General features: G+C 37.3%; 1 protein-coding gene across 9 annotated transcripts in view; it reads left to right on the top strand.

Annotated features, from left to right (window-relative positions):
- Positions 1–17,252, top strand: part of LOC113051798 (casein kinase I) — a 45,396-nt gene that overhangs the window by 12,345 nt on the left and 15,799 nt on the right. For 5 of the 9 annotated variants that reach the window (XM_026215885.1, XM_026215890.1, XM_026215888.1 and 2 more), the window contains exons 5-9: positions 12,411–12,562; positions 12,699–12,933; positions 13,398–13,483; positions 13,570–13,654; positions 16,409–16,557. In XM_026215885.1, the coding sequence (XP_026071670.1) occupies positions 12,411–12,562; positions 12,699–12,933; positions 13,398–13,483; positions 13,570–13,654; positions 16,409–16,557 (707 nt within the window). The remainder of the gene's footprint in view (positions 1–12,410; positions 12,563–12,698; positions 12,934–13,397; positions 13,484–13,569; positions 13,655–16,408; positions 16,558–17,252) is intronic. The other 4 variants (XM_026215887.1, XM_026215889.1, XM_026215891.1 and 1 more) reach the window with 1 other exon arrangement.

The following is a 17,252-nucleotide window of genomic DNA, read 5'->3' on the forward strand; positions in this document are numbered from 1 at the left end:
ATATCAACCAACATTTACAGATAGTTTATTAATACATATTTGAGCATGTAAAGTGGATGAAAACTAAATGAAATTCCATTTGCCTCTAGATATACATGTACAAAATTATTTAACCCCCTGAAATTACATTTTGTACAGTCTTTTCTTGTTTTAACATCATTTGTATTTGCAGAATGTAATTTTAAATGTTTATGCAATAAATGTATTAAATGCTTGCTGAAAATTATCAATCTTAATTTCAGACAAACATAAATATAAAACTGATCTGATAGCTTGGTGCCAACAGAGCAACAACAAATCCTTTTTACTCTCTCTAAAATGATAAACAGTCCTTATTCAGTAATACAGTTATCCACAAATGTTTGGAAAGTCATGCAATTATTGCTCAAGGTGTGCAAAACTTGAATTTAATGTGGACAGTTGGCATTAATCTGCAATCTCATGATCCTGTTATGATTCAGTACAAATCAATGATTGAAAACCAGTTTAAAAATTATGAATTTTTGTGCATTTTTGCTGATGATTTGAGAAAGTGTCATTTTTTCCTGATAAACCGAATCCCCCCTCTAGCCATAGTACAAAGAGCATCTCACAGGCATTGCCTCAGTGGAGGAGGTGCTGTACCTCGGTGTCTGCAGGGTCTGCTGTGACCACCCGCTGAGCCCAGCTCATGCTTTATGGATGGGGGGGGGGTGGGGTTGCTGAGGGCTGGAGAGTCGTGGCCTCATCTTTGTGATTCTCACCTTCCTCTTTCTGCACAGCATATTTGGATATAATGCTTGGTTTATGATGACGTGTGACGAGACAATATTAGTGCATTATTTAATTCAGTCTCTATTTGTTCTTGGCTGTGGTGGTTTTTCTGTTGTTAGGAATCCAGTAGAACCCATAATGCACGAACACAGCCTTGTATATGCAATAAAGGAACCTATTTACATAACAGACTTTGTCAGGTGGCTTGATCTCTTCCCTAGAAGAGATACCAATCTTACTTTGAGCTTAAGCTCAGGTATGTCTGTTTGTGACCTTATGTTGTCATCCAGGAAGACATTGCACCAAATTATTTAGATGCCGTTCAAAGTCGTTTTGAAAAGCCTGTTTTCTTTTCTGTTTACCTCACGTTACCCTGGAGTCTTTATTTATTTATTGTAACAATAAAATCTCCATAATCATCGGGAAGGAGGAGGAGGCGGGAACTCCAGCGCTCTGGTTTTATATCCTCCCATCTCCTCCGTGGGACTCGAGACTGTTGGGTCGAGCAGGTGTCGCTCATTTCAAATCACTCCACCGGCCTCGCTCCTGTTCCCACGTCCCTCGGCCCCGCCCCACTTGTCACATACCCCCATCGCCCCTCGCAGGCCTGTGCTCTACTCGCAGACTGTGCTCTTGAATGGAGTAAAAAGTATAACAATTTTTCTTCAGAAATGTAATCAAGTAAAAGTAATCAGTTTACATTTTACATGAATAAAGTATAAATACCCCCAAAATAATACTTAAGTACAGTAATCAAGTAAAATTACTGAAGTAGCATATTTTACATTATTTCACTGTATTTAATATTTTCACAACTGTGTGTAGTAGGGCTGTCACTTTTAGTTTGAAAATCAATTGCACAATCGATCGGACCAACCAAAATAAGTTTCGAAAATTAAAATAGGAAATCGATTTTAACCAAATATGTACACTATTAATTTTAAAATATTTAAACAATTAAAAAATATAGATGTAACAAAACTCACAAACAAGCAGAAAAAGAAAATAAAGAATTCCGAAAATGCAGTATGCCTTGCGAAAGCTAGACAGAAAATACCAGCAATTTTACGCGCCTATAAGACCCAATGACGTCGAAAGCGACCTCTTATGCTGCATTCACATCAAATGGGAATAGATTATTTTACTACCTTTCAAATTTTTATTAAAAAAAAAAATGCTTCTGGAAATGGATCTTTTCTATCCCTAATCAGGGTTAATATTTAGCATTTTAGGCTCATATTGACTACAAAGTATGTGCGTTCTGCAAATGTAATTGTGCAAGTGCAATTGATTAGTTTATAATTTTTTATATCATTCATATCAGAGACAGAGTTGTGACGCAGAGTTTCAGGAATGTTTAATAGGACTATTGTGGGAAAAACAATCCTGAAACCTACATGTCTTGTTATAAACTGCACACAAACAGTATTACTTAGCAGGGCTTGAAAAAAAAAAAAAAATTAAATCGGTTCACTCCGAGCAGAATTGATATTTTAACGTTTCTGTTCTGCATTCCTCTGATATTATTACCGTTCCAAAACCAGTTTGGTTGGAAGAAATACCGGTTAATAATGTTATTTTTAAAAAACAATTTTATTATAATATAATAATAATAATAAAGTATATTTATTGTTTTCTTTACTGAAAAGGAAAAAATAGAGATCTAATGCTTAGTCACAGCCAATAGGCTACAGCAGCATCATCTTTAGATTTTGGCCAAATGTAAGCTACTTCATTTTTTTTTTATCAACACTTTAAAGACCAGGTATTTTTAAGATATTTAAAAATGTTTGCTGCATTGTTCAAATAATAAAAAAAACATAAGATTGCATTTTGAGAGTAAAAAAAAAAGAAAAAAAGTTGCAGCTCACGTCGCATTTTATTAGCCCTATTACTTCCGATATAATAAAGGCTAAAATGCCTGTAGTTTAAAGCAAAATGTTTAAAAACATTATAAAAAAAGTTATTAGTTTAGGCTATAAAAATGTCAATCCAAAAACAAATTAATCTAAGGTGAAGTTGATGCCTACCTTTCTCTTTCGGCACGAATCCAAATGTTTCCATGTTCCCGATGTGTCTGGACGCTAAAATTTTATTTAATATAAAGAATATAGAATAATGCTAAATGTATAATAAGTAACGCTGTATATGCGTCTGAAAGTTGGACTCTAAATTTCATTCTAAGTATTTTTTTTAGGTTAATATAGCAAATGAAAACTGTTCAGCTTCCGGGAAATTTGAGAAGCTCTGCTAGTTTATTTTAGTTCCCCTCACTCCACAACAAAATAATTTCAATTAACAGTATTTAGAAAAGAACAAGAATTAAAAATATAAGAAGCTATAGCAATATTAACGACAAACTAAAACTAATTAATTTAGGCTAAAATGAAACTGAAACCTGAAACCTCTCATTCAACACAAAATCAAAGTTTCCGTATTCGCGATGTATTTGAATGACAAATGATCATACAAAATAGCCTAGTGTTTATTTTAGCCTAATATTTGTAAAAAAAAAAATTGTGTCCGCGTTTTCTATTTCTGAATGAAATAATTTATTTTTTCTCTAAAAAGATAACATTTCCGGGGGCAACTCCAGTTGGGGACAGGACACCAAAAATAATGGAAAACTTAGATGTCTGGTCACCCTATATTATAATCATTGTTAGATTTAGATTTATGTTTAGGGGTTGCTATTTGTTTAAGTTCAGGTCTTACATTTTTGTACAATTTCTTAATTCCATAATCTCATACAAAATTGCATGAATACTCATGTAACAAAGTCATTGTAAAGATTTTATTGAAACGTACTAAAAGAACCACCAACGGAAATGAATCAGACTAAGCAACACTCGTCTGTCTGTGGCTGAGCATGAAGGCTGTTCTCCTGAAGGTCGGCACACAGACATGCCCAGACACGATTCTCTGAGAAGTCTGCTTTCAGCAGCATCACTCAGCTCAATATCATGCAGTGATGTCACGGCCCATCCAGCTGATCCTTATCCATTCAGAGGATGCATCACACAAGATTCTGAGCTGTCCTGCTTCTGCCAAATGAAATGACCTTTCAGGAGGTCTGTGATATTACAGGAGCAGTGATGGAACGTCAGACTGAATAATAGACATAACATGTAGACATTCAGTGGTCTATTGAGGCTCTCAAAAAAACATTTCTTTCCCGTAAAGGTAAATGGAATATCCTCTAATGCAAGTTTGGAGCACAGGCGGTGACGAGGGTGTTAGTGATGATTACTCATCTTCTGCTGCACCACTCCAAAGTCTCTCTCTCTATCTCTTTCACACACACATGCTTGGGCATGCAGCTCTTATCAACGAGGAGAGGAGTGACATCACTGGTACAGAGGTCATGGTCCATCCCATCTGTTCTGATTAACATGTTATGATCACATACACAAGCATTAATATTCAAACTCCATTTGTAATGCTCTTATGAAGATTTGTTGAACGTCAGGGCTTAGGCCGGGCGCTATGACCGTATATTCTGTATGACCAGTGGCAGTCGGTAGTGATTTTATCTGCAGTGTGATTAAAAAAAAGAAAAAAAAGATTGAAATTAATAATAAATGACTGCTTAGTTGATTTTAATGTAACTGAATTATGGCCAGTGTAAACACAGTTTGACTTTTTTTATGATTGCCGAGCAAAGTTTAAACTTGCCACATTAATGTAGATTTTAACTGAGATGTAGTGACCGTAGCCACTTTTATACTATCGGGACATTGTGAGCCAGGGCTACCAGTAAGCTGAACAGGGCCAATAGCCCTGGACCTCAAACCTAGAAGCCAAAATCAAGCTGTGATTCCACTGTTAGACCAGTGCTACTATATAGACACCCTTAACAAGCCTCACTGAAGCAAACGTTATACAATCCCACATTTTCATCAGCGAGGGGAAAATAGAAGGAAACGTATCGCAAAATGAACTTGTACAAATAGAAACATGAACGTTGCATTTTTTGTAGGAGTGGGAATCACCAGAGGCCTCACGATACAATAAACTTGTCACAATACGATATTTTTTTTGTATATTGCGATATTCTGCGATATATTGCAATTTATTACCTTTTTCCAACTTCAAATTATGTCCCCAAAGGAAAACTTTGGCAACAACTGTTTTAACTAAAAATAGAAATGTATCGGTGTATCTCACTTCAGTTTTATTGCTACAGTGCAAAATGTGATTGTCAAGCAGACAAACTGACCAACCCTTTCATGAAAACCTGTCAGAAATGTTGTATGCACCTGGAAAAATCAACTATTTGTATTATTGTCTAGTCAATCAATTCTTGTACAAAAATAAAAAACATTGTACTTTTTTCACTTTTTATTGTTACGTTGGTGCATAAAAATCTAAATAATTAATTTTGGGAAAACATGCCTTTCAACTACATTTGTACTGCGTTATCCTGCTTGGTGCAAATGCATAAATATTAAGATGCTTAATATATTCTAATACACTGTATGAAACATGTTAAGTTTTTATCTGTATTAACCAGCCATAATATTGTGTAAGTAGTTTGTAGTTTGATTGGCACAGCCCTTACAGTACAGTTTGTTTGAATGTTTTGTGTTTGCTGCGTATGATGCTAACAAATTACACTAACTGATTCAGATGTAATGATTCTGTTTGCACTAGAAATTGTCCCATTTGGTCTGATCCACTCAGGGACAAAAGAAGGCGAGGGAAATCTTTCATGTGGGTACACATTCATGAACATCACAGCAGTTCGGGTCATGTTACAGCGACTGGGCTGACAGATAGGATAAACTAATATCACAGCAAAGATTCCTGTCTTACAATGTTGGTTTACTGTAGGTGCATTTCGGACAAAAGTTTCTTGGTAATTCTGGTTTAGTTTGCAATGGAGGGTTTGTGTTTTTATCGATGGTGCCACTTTGTTTTTGACACGGCCCCCTGTCCTCTCAGTTTATCAGGGTTGGCCGAAGAGAGCTTACAGGAAGTCTGAGCTGTGGCCAGGCGTATCCCACGCACACAGGCAAATAAAATGAGCAGATAATACCACCTGGCCGTAATCGTGTACTGCCCCCGTCTGCAAACGTGTCTGACAACACTCTTTCTTCCAACCTGATCACCGGTCACACCTTGTCCTCCAGTCTCTTGTTTTGCTGCTTTTCCAGTGGTGCTTGCTGTAAATGTTTGTGCATGAGCACTTACAGCAAAGTGGGCAATTTGTTAATCACGTTGTCCTGACCACAATGTGTGTTGCGGAGGAGTGGTGCTGGTGAGGGCAGGATGTTCTGGTGGGAGGTAGAGTTCCTCTGTCTCTCCATCCTCAAGCACAGCTTTGTGAATGACATAACACCACCCATGGCTGTTATGTAATCCACGTCCATCCTATTTGTCTCCTCTCCGTCTCTCTATGTTCTTCAGGCTAGATGGAGGCTCATGTAATGCCAAGGGATTTGTGAACTTAAATGATTTTCTTGCATCAAGAGTGAGCTCAGTCTACTTAGTCAAAATTAAATTTGAATAGGGATCATAGTTTTAATAGTGACATTACTATGGTGCAGTGAATAAAAATAAAATAAAAAATTGACTTTTTTTTTTAATCCAGAAAGAATTAGTCACAATGGTTAATTAACAAAAAAATCTTCTCATGTAGTAAAAGCAACTGAAATTATTCAGCCAAAACAGAAAAATAGGGGTGCTCCAAACAGGATTTTTGAGGCCAATCACAGAAAGCAGTATCCTCCAATATGATCACCGATCTTTTAAAGCCTTCATTTTATCATGTGGAATTAGTTCTAGTAAGACTTCAATCATTTTCTCAGGGCCTGAATTTCATTTTTGATGCTGTGAAAAGAGATCGGTCCACTGGTTAGTCAGGATTTACCGTCCCATAGCGCAGTCACTTTACTTTTTTTTTTTTTTAATGCGCTTGGAGGAATTTATTTGCAAAATGAATTTCTATCTTCCATTCTCATTAGCCCTTCTTCGCATAAGTGAAAAACCACCTCAAGCGATCATATTTTTTATTTGTTTGTGAATTAAGGCATTTTTATTCGAAAACCCAGCTAGTTTCTTAAAATGCTTTTTCAGCATTGATTCTTTTTTTCACAGTGCAGTAGCTATTACAGTCTTTCATAGAGGTGTTTAAACGCAATAAATATAAGAAACCCATTATTCAATGTTTTTTTACTTTTGCGTTTAATTCTTAGATTGATATATTAAGTTGCTCAAACCTAGCCAAAACGCATAGCCTATGTTGACAGTGAAACGCAGTAGACTTTAATTATATGAATTTGTGGTGCAATTACTATGTTTTCGTGTCAATACATGTCCATATTTACCACAAATAATGCTTGGTTTCTTTGATTCAGCACTTGCAGCGGCTCGATTGTGCAAGTGGCAATTCCGGTGTTAACTGTTCAGTGTGCAGCTCGCTTATAGTGCAGACGCAATTTGATTTGAAGCCATTTGCGCATTTTGAGAGAAAGAGAGCGAGCATGTGCACTGATTCACTCGAGCTGTTTGTGAAATTATGTCTCGCATGAAGTTTTCAAATTGGCTACTTTATAAGTTATTTAATGAAGAAATATGAACTGTACTTCACCTTCAGCATTATAATTATTTCACCCGTGCTGGACAGAGACTAAGACCATGCCGCTGCATGTCATGCCAATCCTCTGACGGCAGGTGCATCATCAGTTTAAGATCGCTTTTTTTTGGGATCCTCCTTTATAGAGACCCCCCATCAATCATCCTAAAGCGATTATCGGCTGATTGTGATCGGCAGCCGATCAATCGGAGCACCCGACAAAATAATTTTCAGCCATAAGTGTTTTGGAGGGCTGAAATTGACCAAAACTGTTTCATCTAATTAGCTTTTTTTCAATGGCACATTTAGACTGTGAATATGTAAAAAAATTTAATTAGATACCATGGTAATGAATGATTTATCAGACTTGTACATATTGGTTTTTGCAAGATCTGTGGCGCTTCAAAGTATGGTGTTATCATAGTACATCTTTAAACAATTGAAAAGCCATGATACTTAATAGTAAGAGATGACTTATTAATATTCCACTCTCATTATTATTAATAAAGATGACCCTTACACTGACGTCCTTTTGAAAATACTTCCTTATAAACCATAAATATTTAACAACTTCTTATACACGCCATAATTTCCCATTACGCTAACAGAACTCAGCCAAATAAAGGTCACATTCTTGTGTCTTCCTCTAGAAAGTCCAGTAAAGTTCTCTTTTGTTTGCGGTTAATGTGTAGCTGTATTGTGTTGAACTCTGATACACCTCCAGGCAGCTTTGGCAGCGGGACTTGAATCCCTTCAGTTTGGCTGGGAATGGCTCGGCTACTGATCAACCAGCTCGGGCATGATAAATCCAGCTCAATGGGCTCTCCCAGTCTTTGTCTTTGATTCTCCGATTTAAGTATTCAGTGTGGCAGAAGTGAGCTACATCACTGCAGGCTGGTATATGTGAACTGGAGGCAGTAGAGTCACATGGTTTCTCCTCACCAGTCAGACATCTGTGTTTGAGCGGGCGTAGGTGGCCCTGCTCTCAAACGGGCTGCTGGCAGATGGCGTTTTGTTGGAGTACTGAGGACTCCAAAGTGGGTATGACTGGGAGAACTACATTGCACCTGGTTTAGTCAGACCTAGACCTCCATGGTATCTCTTATTTTTTTTATTTTATTTTTTTCTTCTCTGCATTGACTGCACTACGCCGTTCCATTAAAATACATGGATTATGGTGTTTTGGAATGATACCAATCCCTGAAACCTTGGCATTAATTCAAAATTTCCAAAAAAACTTCATTTTGCCTTAAAATTAAAATTGCAAAATCTGGACTTATCATATTTTTGTCTATAAATCAATTTATTTATTGACATTTAGATTGAAATCTCCCGTTTTTTTTTTTTTTTTTATATATTAGAAAAAAAAAATCATTACAAACGTAAAGTCATTACAAATGATTACAAATCATTTCAATTCTAGATGAGTTATTTCTTTTGAGCAACAGCACAATGATACCAAATTTGCACAGTGCTGGTTCCATATCTTTCATTAAATTGAAATCCTATGGCTTTTCTTTAAATTTTAGTATATATTGTATATTGCACATCTCCTAGTATGAAGTATAAAATCAGCCTTAAAATCACTGTTATTGGTTGCCGAAAGCATTTTTAAAATAGCCGAAATATATAATAAACGGGCAGGGGAAATTAGCTTTTGTGAATGACATCTGTTCAAATTCTGTTGACATCTGTGGACTTGGATTCAATAGAGCTTTAGTCATGACCTTTTCTCAAATCACTGTTTATGACTGGTGACCTGAAGCTCACAGTATTACCCTTTTCATGTAATATGCCACTTTTTGAGTGATTACATGTCTATATGTATTACTATATGAATTTCCTCCCACTCTTTAAATTCCCACTCACGTGTTCCAGCAGCATCTAGCAGTGGAGTGCCGATAGAAAGCTTGTGAAAGTGTTAATCAGCAGAGATAGAATCCAGCAACTGAATGTGTGTTATGTGCAGTCTGAACACAAGATGAGTCATCGGCAGGCCAACAGTGTGCTCTATTCTCAGGGGTGTTACAACACCACCACACAATGAGCAGTGTAGGCTTTGCCTAAAACACATCACCCTTAGAAGATGCATACAGTTTATAGGCACATGTATATGCTTTAAAACATAATAGGATTTTTCCATTAGCTTTTTGATCACTGCAAAAAATAAGGTCTATGACCAGCAAAAGATTTATTGAAGTTTTGTTCATGATAAAATTCACTAACCATTCCAACTCATGAATTCTAAAGCCTAAATACAGTAGGCAGAAGTAAAAAGCTAAACATAGGCAATATTGAACTACAGCATATTCACACGAGTTCAATTAGTCTTTTTTTTAAATAACATTTTCCCTGAAAATTTGAGTTAGAATAGTATGCAAGAGCGTGATGTAGAAGCACAATGGGGCTGTGAAAGCGGACTAGTGAGTAGATGAGTTAAGCCCCTTTCACACTGCACGTCCGACCCGGCATATTGCCGGAACATTGCCAGGTCGCCTTCTGTGTGAAAACAACCACGTCCCGGGATTGATTCCGGCATTGAACCCGGGTTGGGGACCTAGTAACATTGCCGGGTTCAACCCGGGACGAGCGCTGTGTGAACAAAAGCCAGATCTAATGCCGTGTCGAAGTGATAACGCGTGACTGTTTTACCGGCTGTTTTGAAGGAAGATCAACGTTCGCAACGAAAAAATACGTGCAAACTGTAATGAAGCTGAGATTAGTTAGTTCCTCACTTTCCGCGCAGACACCGAGATCGCTCGCTTGCTTCAGTGAAAGTATAACGTGTCTAACGTTTTCGACTCGTGCATTACACGTCATGCCCTGATGTCACGTGTCGTTACGGGATCTTTACGGGTTGTGTGTGAAAGCACGCACATATCCCGGGTAATCACTGGCAGTGTGAAAGTGCAAAATTTAGCAACCCGGGAACAATAGCCAGAACACTTTACCTGTGTAATGGCACTGTGAAAGGGGCATTAATGTCACAGTGCTTAGGTTAGACGACATATTGACTTTATCAACTTTGAGGGATAGACTTAGAGTCTTTACAATGGCACACGCTGTATAAAGTTCCTAGATTACATAATTTTACAGAATAACTCACAAATTAATTAAACTCCGTAGCCACTTCTTAGCCACCACCCATTTTGAGAGTAAACGGGGTTTTTTTATGTTGTAGAATAAAACATCAAAATCTTTGGTTTCTTGCAGTAATTCATGCGTGATTGCAAGCATTCAAAGTTACAGCTTCATTTACAGTATTGTTCAAAATAATAGCAGTACAATGTGACTAACCAGAATAATCAAGGTTTTTCGTATATTTTTTTATTGCTACGTGGCAAACAAGTTACCAGTAGGTTCAGTAGATTCTCAGAAAACAAATGAGACCCAGCATTCATGATATGCACGCTCTTAAGGCTGTGCAATTGGGCAATTAGTTGAATTAGTTGAAAGGGGTGTGTTCAAAAAAATAGCAGTGTGGCATTCAATCACTGAGGTCATCAATTTTGTGAAGAAACAGGTGTGAATCAGGTGGCCCCTATTTAAGGATGAAGCCAACACTTGTTGAACATGCATTTGAAAGCTGAGGAAAATGGGTCGTTCAAGACATTGTTCAGAAGAACAGCGTACTTTGATTAAAAAGTTGATTAGAGAGGGGAAAACCTATAAAGAGGTGCAAAAAATGATAGGCTGTTCAGCTAAAATGATCTCCAATGCCTTAAAATGGAGAGCAAAACCAGAGAGACGTGGAAGAAAACGGAAGACAACCATCAAAATGGATAGAAGAATAACCAGAATGGCAAAGGCTCAGCCAATGATCACCTCCAGGATGATCAAAGACAGTCTGGAGTTACCTGTAAGTACTGTGACAGTTAGAAGACGTCTGTGTGAAGCTAATCTATTTTCAAGAATCCCCCGCAAAGTCCCTCTGTTAAAAAAAAGGCATGTGCAGAAGAGGTTACAATTTGCCAAAGAACACATCAACTGGCCTAAAGAGAAATGGAGGAACATTTTGTGGACTGATGAGAGTAAAATTGTTCTTTTTGGGTCCAAGGGCCACAGGCAGTTTGTGAGACGACCCCCAAACTCTGAATTCAAGCCACAGTACACAGTGAAGACAGTGAAGCATCGAGGTGCAAGCATCATGATATGGGCATGTTTCTCCTACTATGGTGTTGGGCTTATTTATCGCATACCAGGGATCATGGATCAGTTTGCATATGTTAAAATACTTGAAGAGGTCGTGTTGCCCTATGCTGAAGAGGACATGCCCTTGAAATGGTTGTTTCAACAAGACAATGACCCAAAACACACTAGTAAACGGGCAAAGTCTTGGTTCCAAACCAAAAAAATTAATGTTATGGAGTGGCCAGCCCAATCTCCAGACCTTAATCCAATTGAGAACTTGTGGGGTGATATCAAAAATGCTGTTTCTGAAGCAAAACCAAGAAATGTGAATGAATTGTGGAATGTTGTTAAAGAATCATGGAGTGGAATAACAGCTGAGAGGTGCCACAAGTTGGTTGACTCCATGCCACACAGATGTCAAGCAGTTTGAAAAAACTGTGGTCATACAACTAAATATTAGTTTAGTGATTCACAGGATTGCTAAATCCCAGAAAAAAAAAAATGTTTGTACAAAATAGTTTTGAGTTTGTACAGTCAAAGGTAGACACTGCTATTTTTTTGAACACACCCCTTTCAACTAATTGCCCAATTGCACAGCCTTAAGAGCGTGCATATCATGAATGCTGGGTCTTGTTTGTTTTCTGAGAATCTACTGAACCTACTGGTAACTTGTTTGCCACGTAGCAATAAAAAATATACTAAAAACCTTGATTATTCTGGTTAGTCACATTGTACTGCTATTATTTTGAACAATACTGTACATATTCACCCAATTGCATAGTTCTCACAGTCTTGCCATCTAGTGGTTGGAGGAATAAGTTGCTTTAATCCAAGCCATCTTTTTATAGTCATAATTTCATTAAAAGTACACACTTAACCATTAAAGAGAGAATGTTATGACAAGTGTAGTTAATGTTTCTGTCATTTTCTTGTGTTTTTCTTTTAAAAGTAGAGGGTCTGCCTCAGGTCTTCTATTTTGGACCCTGTGGGAAATACAATGCCATGGTTCTGGAGTTGCTCGGCCCCAGTCTTGAGGATCTCTTTGACCTGTGTGACCGAACGTTCTCCCTCAAGACCGTCCTGATGATCGCCATTCAGCTGGTGAGTGCACAGGCCCTCTGAGAAGCTGCTGTAGGTTAAGAGCAGCGTGGCACCTGGGTGAGAAGTGCTTGCATATCGTTTGATGATGGTTTGCAATCTAAGTGTGTAATGTGAGTCTTGTGTTCAATTTCCCTAGATTTCCCGCATGGAGTATGTGCATTCTAAAAACCTCATCTATAGGGATGTGAAGCCAGAGAACTTCCTCATTGGTCGACAAGGAAACAAGAAGGAGCACATCATTCACATCATAGACTTTGGCCTTGCGAAAGAATACATTGACCCAGAAACCAAAAAACACATTCCTTACCGGGAGCACAAGAGCCTTACCGGCACAGCTCGATACATGTCTATTAATACACACTTAGGGAAAGGTAAGTGTTAGATACCTCCCTAGTCTGATCTTAAAATGGACTTAACGTTAAATTTAGAATGTCACTATCCTCACGCTTTATGTGGCTTCTTGATTGGCTGTTTAATAGGGTTGGGAATCATGAACCAGTTCTTTTAAAGAAATACCTACTGTAGAATGCAAGAATTATGGGTAAACGCAGAAGCTCAAATGCATGTGCTTGATACACAAGATCAAACCTCATTAGTTCATCAAGCAAGCATAGTTGTTCCAAATCTTTGTTGCATGGATTCTAACAGGATCGACAAAAATGGTTCTGTAGATGAATGGAATCTTTTTTATTGTTTCGGTCAATTATTTGGTCAACTCATGGCATAATGAATTTTATTAATATTATCAACGATCAATATATTAATAGTTAAGCAAATCAAATCTGAACCAGATTTGTTATTGTGTACATGTAACTATTTTATTTACTTTTTTTAGAGCAAAGTCGGAGGGATGACCTTGAGGCTTTGGGTCACATGTTCATGTATTTCCTCCGGGGTAGTCTCCCTTGGCAGGGACTAAAAGTATGTTGAAGTAGCACGTTCGAGCCAATAAAAATATTGCCAATTTACTTCTTGAAAATGAGACGTTGTTGTTTTGTGCTTTGCAGGCTGACACGCTGAAAGAACGTTACCAGAAGATTGGGGACACAAAGCGTAACACTCCCATTGAGGTTCTCTGTGAGAATTTTCCTGGTGAGACCCCCATCAAGTACTTCACTTGTAATCAGCTAATCTTAAAGTCAACATAAAATCAGATTTGACCGCATTTACACTTTTCATGCACATTCCTGGTCTTGTGTGCAATTCAGAAGTGCACAGTACGCCAAAGGAAATATCAAGTTTCTTTATAATAGGGATGTGCAAGACTACTCGACTAAATGATATGGCTTCTGCTTCAGAATACTGTCATGTTAATGATACTTTAAAAAAATATGTTGTTTATATATATCTGGAGTTCAAATCTGTATTTTATATTGCCTTAAAGCTTGAATGCAGTAATTTTCTCATAACTCACGGCAGGTTCAGAGAAATGTCCACTTGTAGGTTAAGCAAGTTTTAGTATATGCTTGAGATAAGGGACAATACAGTTATGAAATTTTATACCAGTTTAAAAGGGAAACATGAATGCTTACTGGACAAAAACAGATCCTATACTTAACACTACACTACACGCTTTTCTTGTAATTTTGCTCCTGTCATATGTATATTTACTTTATAAAAGGCTTATGTTTTACTTATTGGTCAATGACTATTAAATCAGTTGAATTTAATAAATAAACTCGCACACTGGCCACTTTTTTGGTATAGCTGTTCAACTTCTCTCACTGCTGTCAGCTAAGAACTGAAACTGAGGCTGCAATTTTGGCCTCACCAAAATTGGACAATAGAGGATTGAAAAAAGCTTGTCTTGTCTGATGATTCTTGATTTCTGCTGTGACATTCAGATGGTATAGTCAAAATTAGGCAGAAACAACATGAAAGCATGCATCCATCCGGCCTTGTAACAATCGTTCAGGCTGCTGCTGGTTGTGTAATGACCACTGTGAGCCCCTTAGTACCAATTGACCATCCATTTAAATGCCACAGTCTGTGTTGTTCACAAATTCTGAGTATGGGTTACCATACATTGCCACGTCATGTACTTTCACTTTAAATTGAACGTAGCCTACATTAATCATAATGTTAGGCACGCACATTGTGTCTGTGTGTGTGTGTGTGTGTGTATATATATATATATATATATATATATATATATATATATATATATATATATATATATATATATATATATATATATATATATATAATGGCTTATTTTTCAGTGGCATTCAGTATAGCAGGGATAGGCAACTCCGGACCTGGAGGGCCACTATCCTGCAGAGTTTAGCTTCAGCCCTCATAAAAACTCACCTGCCTGTATCTATCTAGTAATCCCGAAAACACTGATTGCCTTGTTCAGGTGTGTTTAATTAGGGTTGGTGCTAAACTCTGCAGGATAGTGGCCCTCCAGGACTGGAGTTGCCTACCCCTGCAGTATAGGATTTGACTATTTGATTCATAAATATTAGGGCTGGGATAAACTATTATTTTTTAAACGATTAATCTAGCGATTATTTTTTTTTTCGGTGTATCGATTAATCTAACGATTATTATTTTTTCCAGACCGATTTGATTTCGATTATCTCCCCATTAAATCACTACTAACAATTTATACATGTTGATTTACATATCTGAATGAAAAAAACATGAATTCCTTAACATTGTTCCATATGTTTATTGCTCTTAAAATTACAAAATAAAAGACTGACTAAGAATGCATTACTTTGCACTTGTATAGAGATAGCATTCAATAAAACCTTGAAGCCTTGAAAACACATAGCTTACTGAAACAAGCTTACTGAACACATAGGGCCTAGCTTACTGAAAAAAAGTTATTCTTTCAGATGAAAATAACAACAACTTGATGTCTAGCATTCAATAAAAAAGGTCACCCAAAATACTTGTTTAGAGCAATTGAAAGAATACAGTAACCAATGTAAACTTGAGGGCTTTAAGCTAATACAGAGAGTGCTTTTCCAAAAAATAAAATAATTTAACCGTGGGAGCCAGCAGCCTGTCATGGAGAAAAGAAAAATCTCCTAATGCTCCACGTGAAACTTTGGCGTTCCGCCCTTTTTCTATCGTGTCTAATGATTTTAGTTAATATGCATGAGGGGGAGAGAGAGAGAGAGAGCAAGGCAGCACTCGTGTAGTTTGAAGACTGTGAGTGCGCGAGCGCGCGTGAAACTTTGGTGTTTCGCCCTTTTTCTATCGTGTTTAATGATTTTGATTAATATGCACAAGGGAGAGAGAGAACAAGAAGTGCTCATGTTGTTTGAAGACTGTGAGTGTGCGCGCTCAGCCGGGGCTCTCTCTCATATTTTGCGTCACCATATTTTTTGCGTTGACGTCATCGATGACCTCGATGCGTTGTCCCAGCCTTAATAAATATCTATTATAAATAGATTGCATATAAACATTTTCTTCTTGGAGTTTGGCCAGGTTTTATGAAATGAAAACCTGGCTTTGCAGTCAGCATTTACAAACACTTGTGGGGTCATCCTCACATTACCAAGTACAATGTAAAGTGTCAGATGGAGTTGTGTAAAGCACCATGCCACTGGACTCTGGAGCAGTGAAAACATGTTCTGTGGAGTTGACTGTTGACTGGGGGTTTGTTAGACTAGTCGACTAGTTGGTTACAAAAGTTCAGGCATTGCACACAGCTTCGTACTTCGTAAGCCGTTACCCAAATGCAGTAACTTTTTCAGCAACCATGTGGAAAACAGCACATCACATTGCAGAAATAAAATGGATTGTTGAAGCCTGTCATATGTTGACTTTAAGACCTTTGCTCTTATTTATTGATTACAGTCATTGTAACTTTTTCCTCCTTTGTGTTTTCAGAGGAGATGGCCACCTATCTACGCTACGTCCGGCGGTTGGATTTCTTTGAGAAGCCAGATTACGAATACTTGCGGACCTTGTTTACGGAGTTGTTTGAACGAAAAGGATATACCTTTGATTACTCTTATGACTGGGTTGGCAGACAGATTGTGAGTCAACGTCATCTTCGTAAAGAATTTATGCCTTCCACTCACACTAGCCCTATTCTAGCACCTCACTACATAGGTCATATCCATAATTTAACCTGCCTTGAAACAGTTTACATGGGTAGCAACTCATATCCTCAGTGAACTCCAATAAATTGTGATGTTAGCATGTACAGTAGCTTAGCTAATAATAATTCTGTTAGCATAAAAATTAATTACCATTTGTAATAATTTTTCCTCAGACTGAATATTCAGTGTAATGTACATTGTAATGTGTAGAGAATAGGAGTGGGAATCACAAGGTACCTCATGATACGATACGATACATGGCTCACGATATCGATAATATCACAATACAGCAATTCTGCGATAATAAATATATTGCTAGACAATCCTATAATGATACATCATGATATCTGTCTATAAAAAACAAAATGCCTGTAAAAAAAAAAATTAAGTGCAGGCTCTCTATATTCAAGTACAAACTGCAAAAAATCTGCAAAAATTTAAATTCTATGATCTTTTACTCACTCAAGTTTCTTCTGTTGAATGTGAAATTTATTTTGAAGAATTTGAGTAACCAAGCAGTTGCTGGTCCCCAGTGACTTCTATAGTATTTTTCTCCTTTTTTTTAAGTTAATGGGGACCAGCAACTGATGCTCAATGTCATTTGGCATTCAGCACAATAAATAAATTAA

This window comes from Carassius auratus, chromosome 32, assembly GCF_003368295.1.
Source record: "Carassius auratus strain Wakin chromosome 32, ASM336829v1, whole genome shotgun sequence".
In the NCBI taxonomy this organism is placed as follows: domain Eukaryota; kingdom Metazoa; phylum Chordata; class Actinopteri; order Cypriniformes; family Cyprinidae; genus Carassius; species Carassius auratus.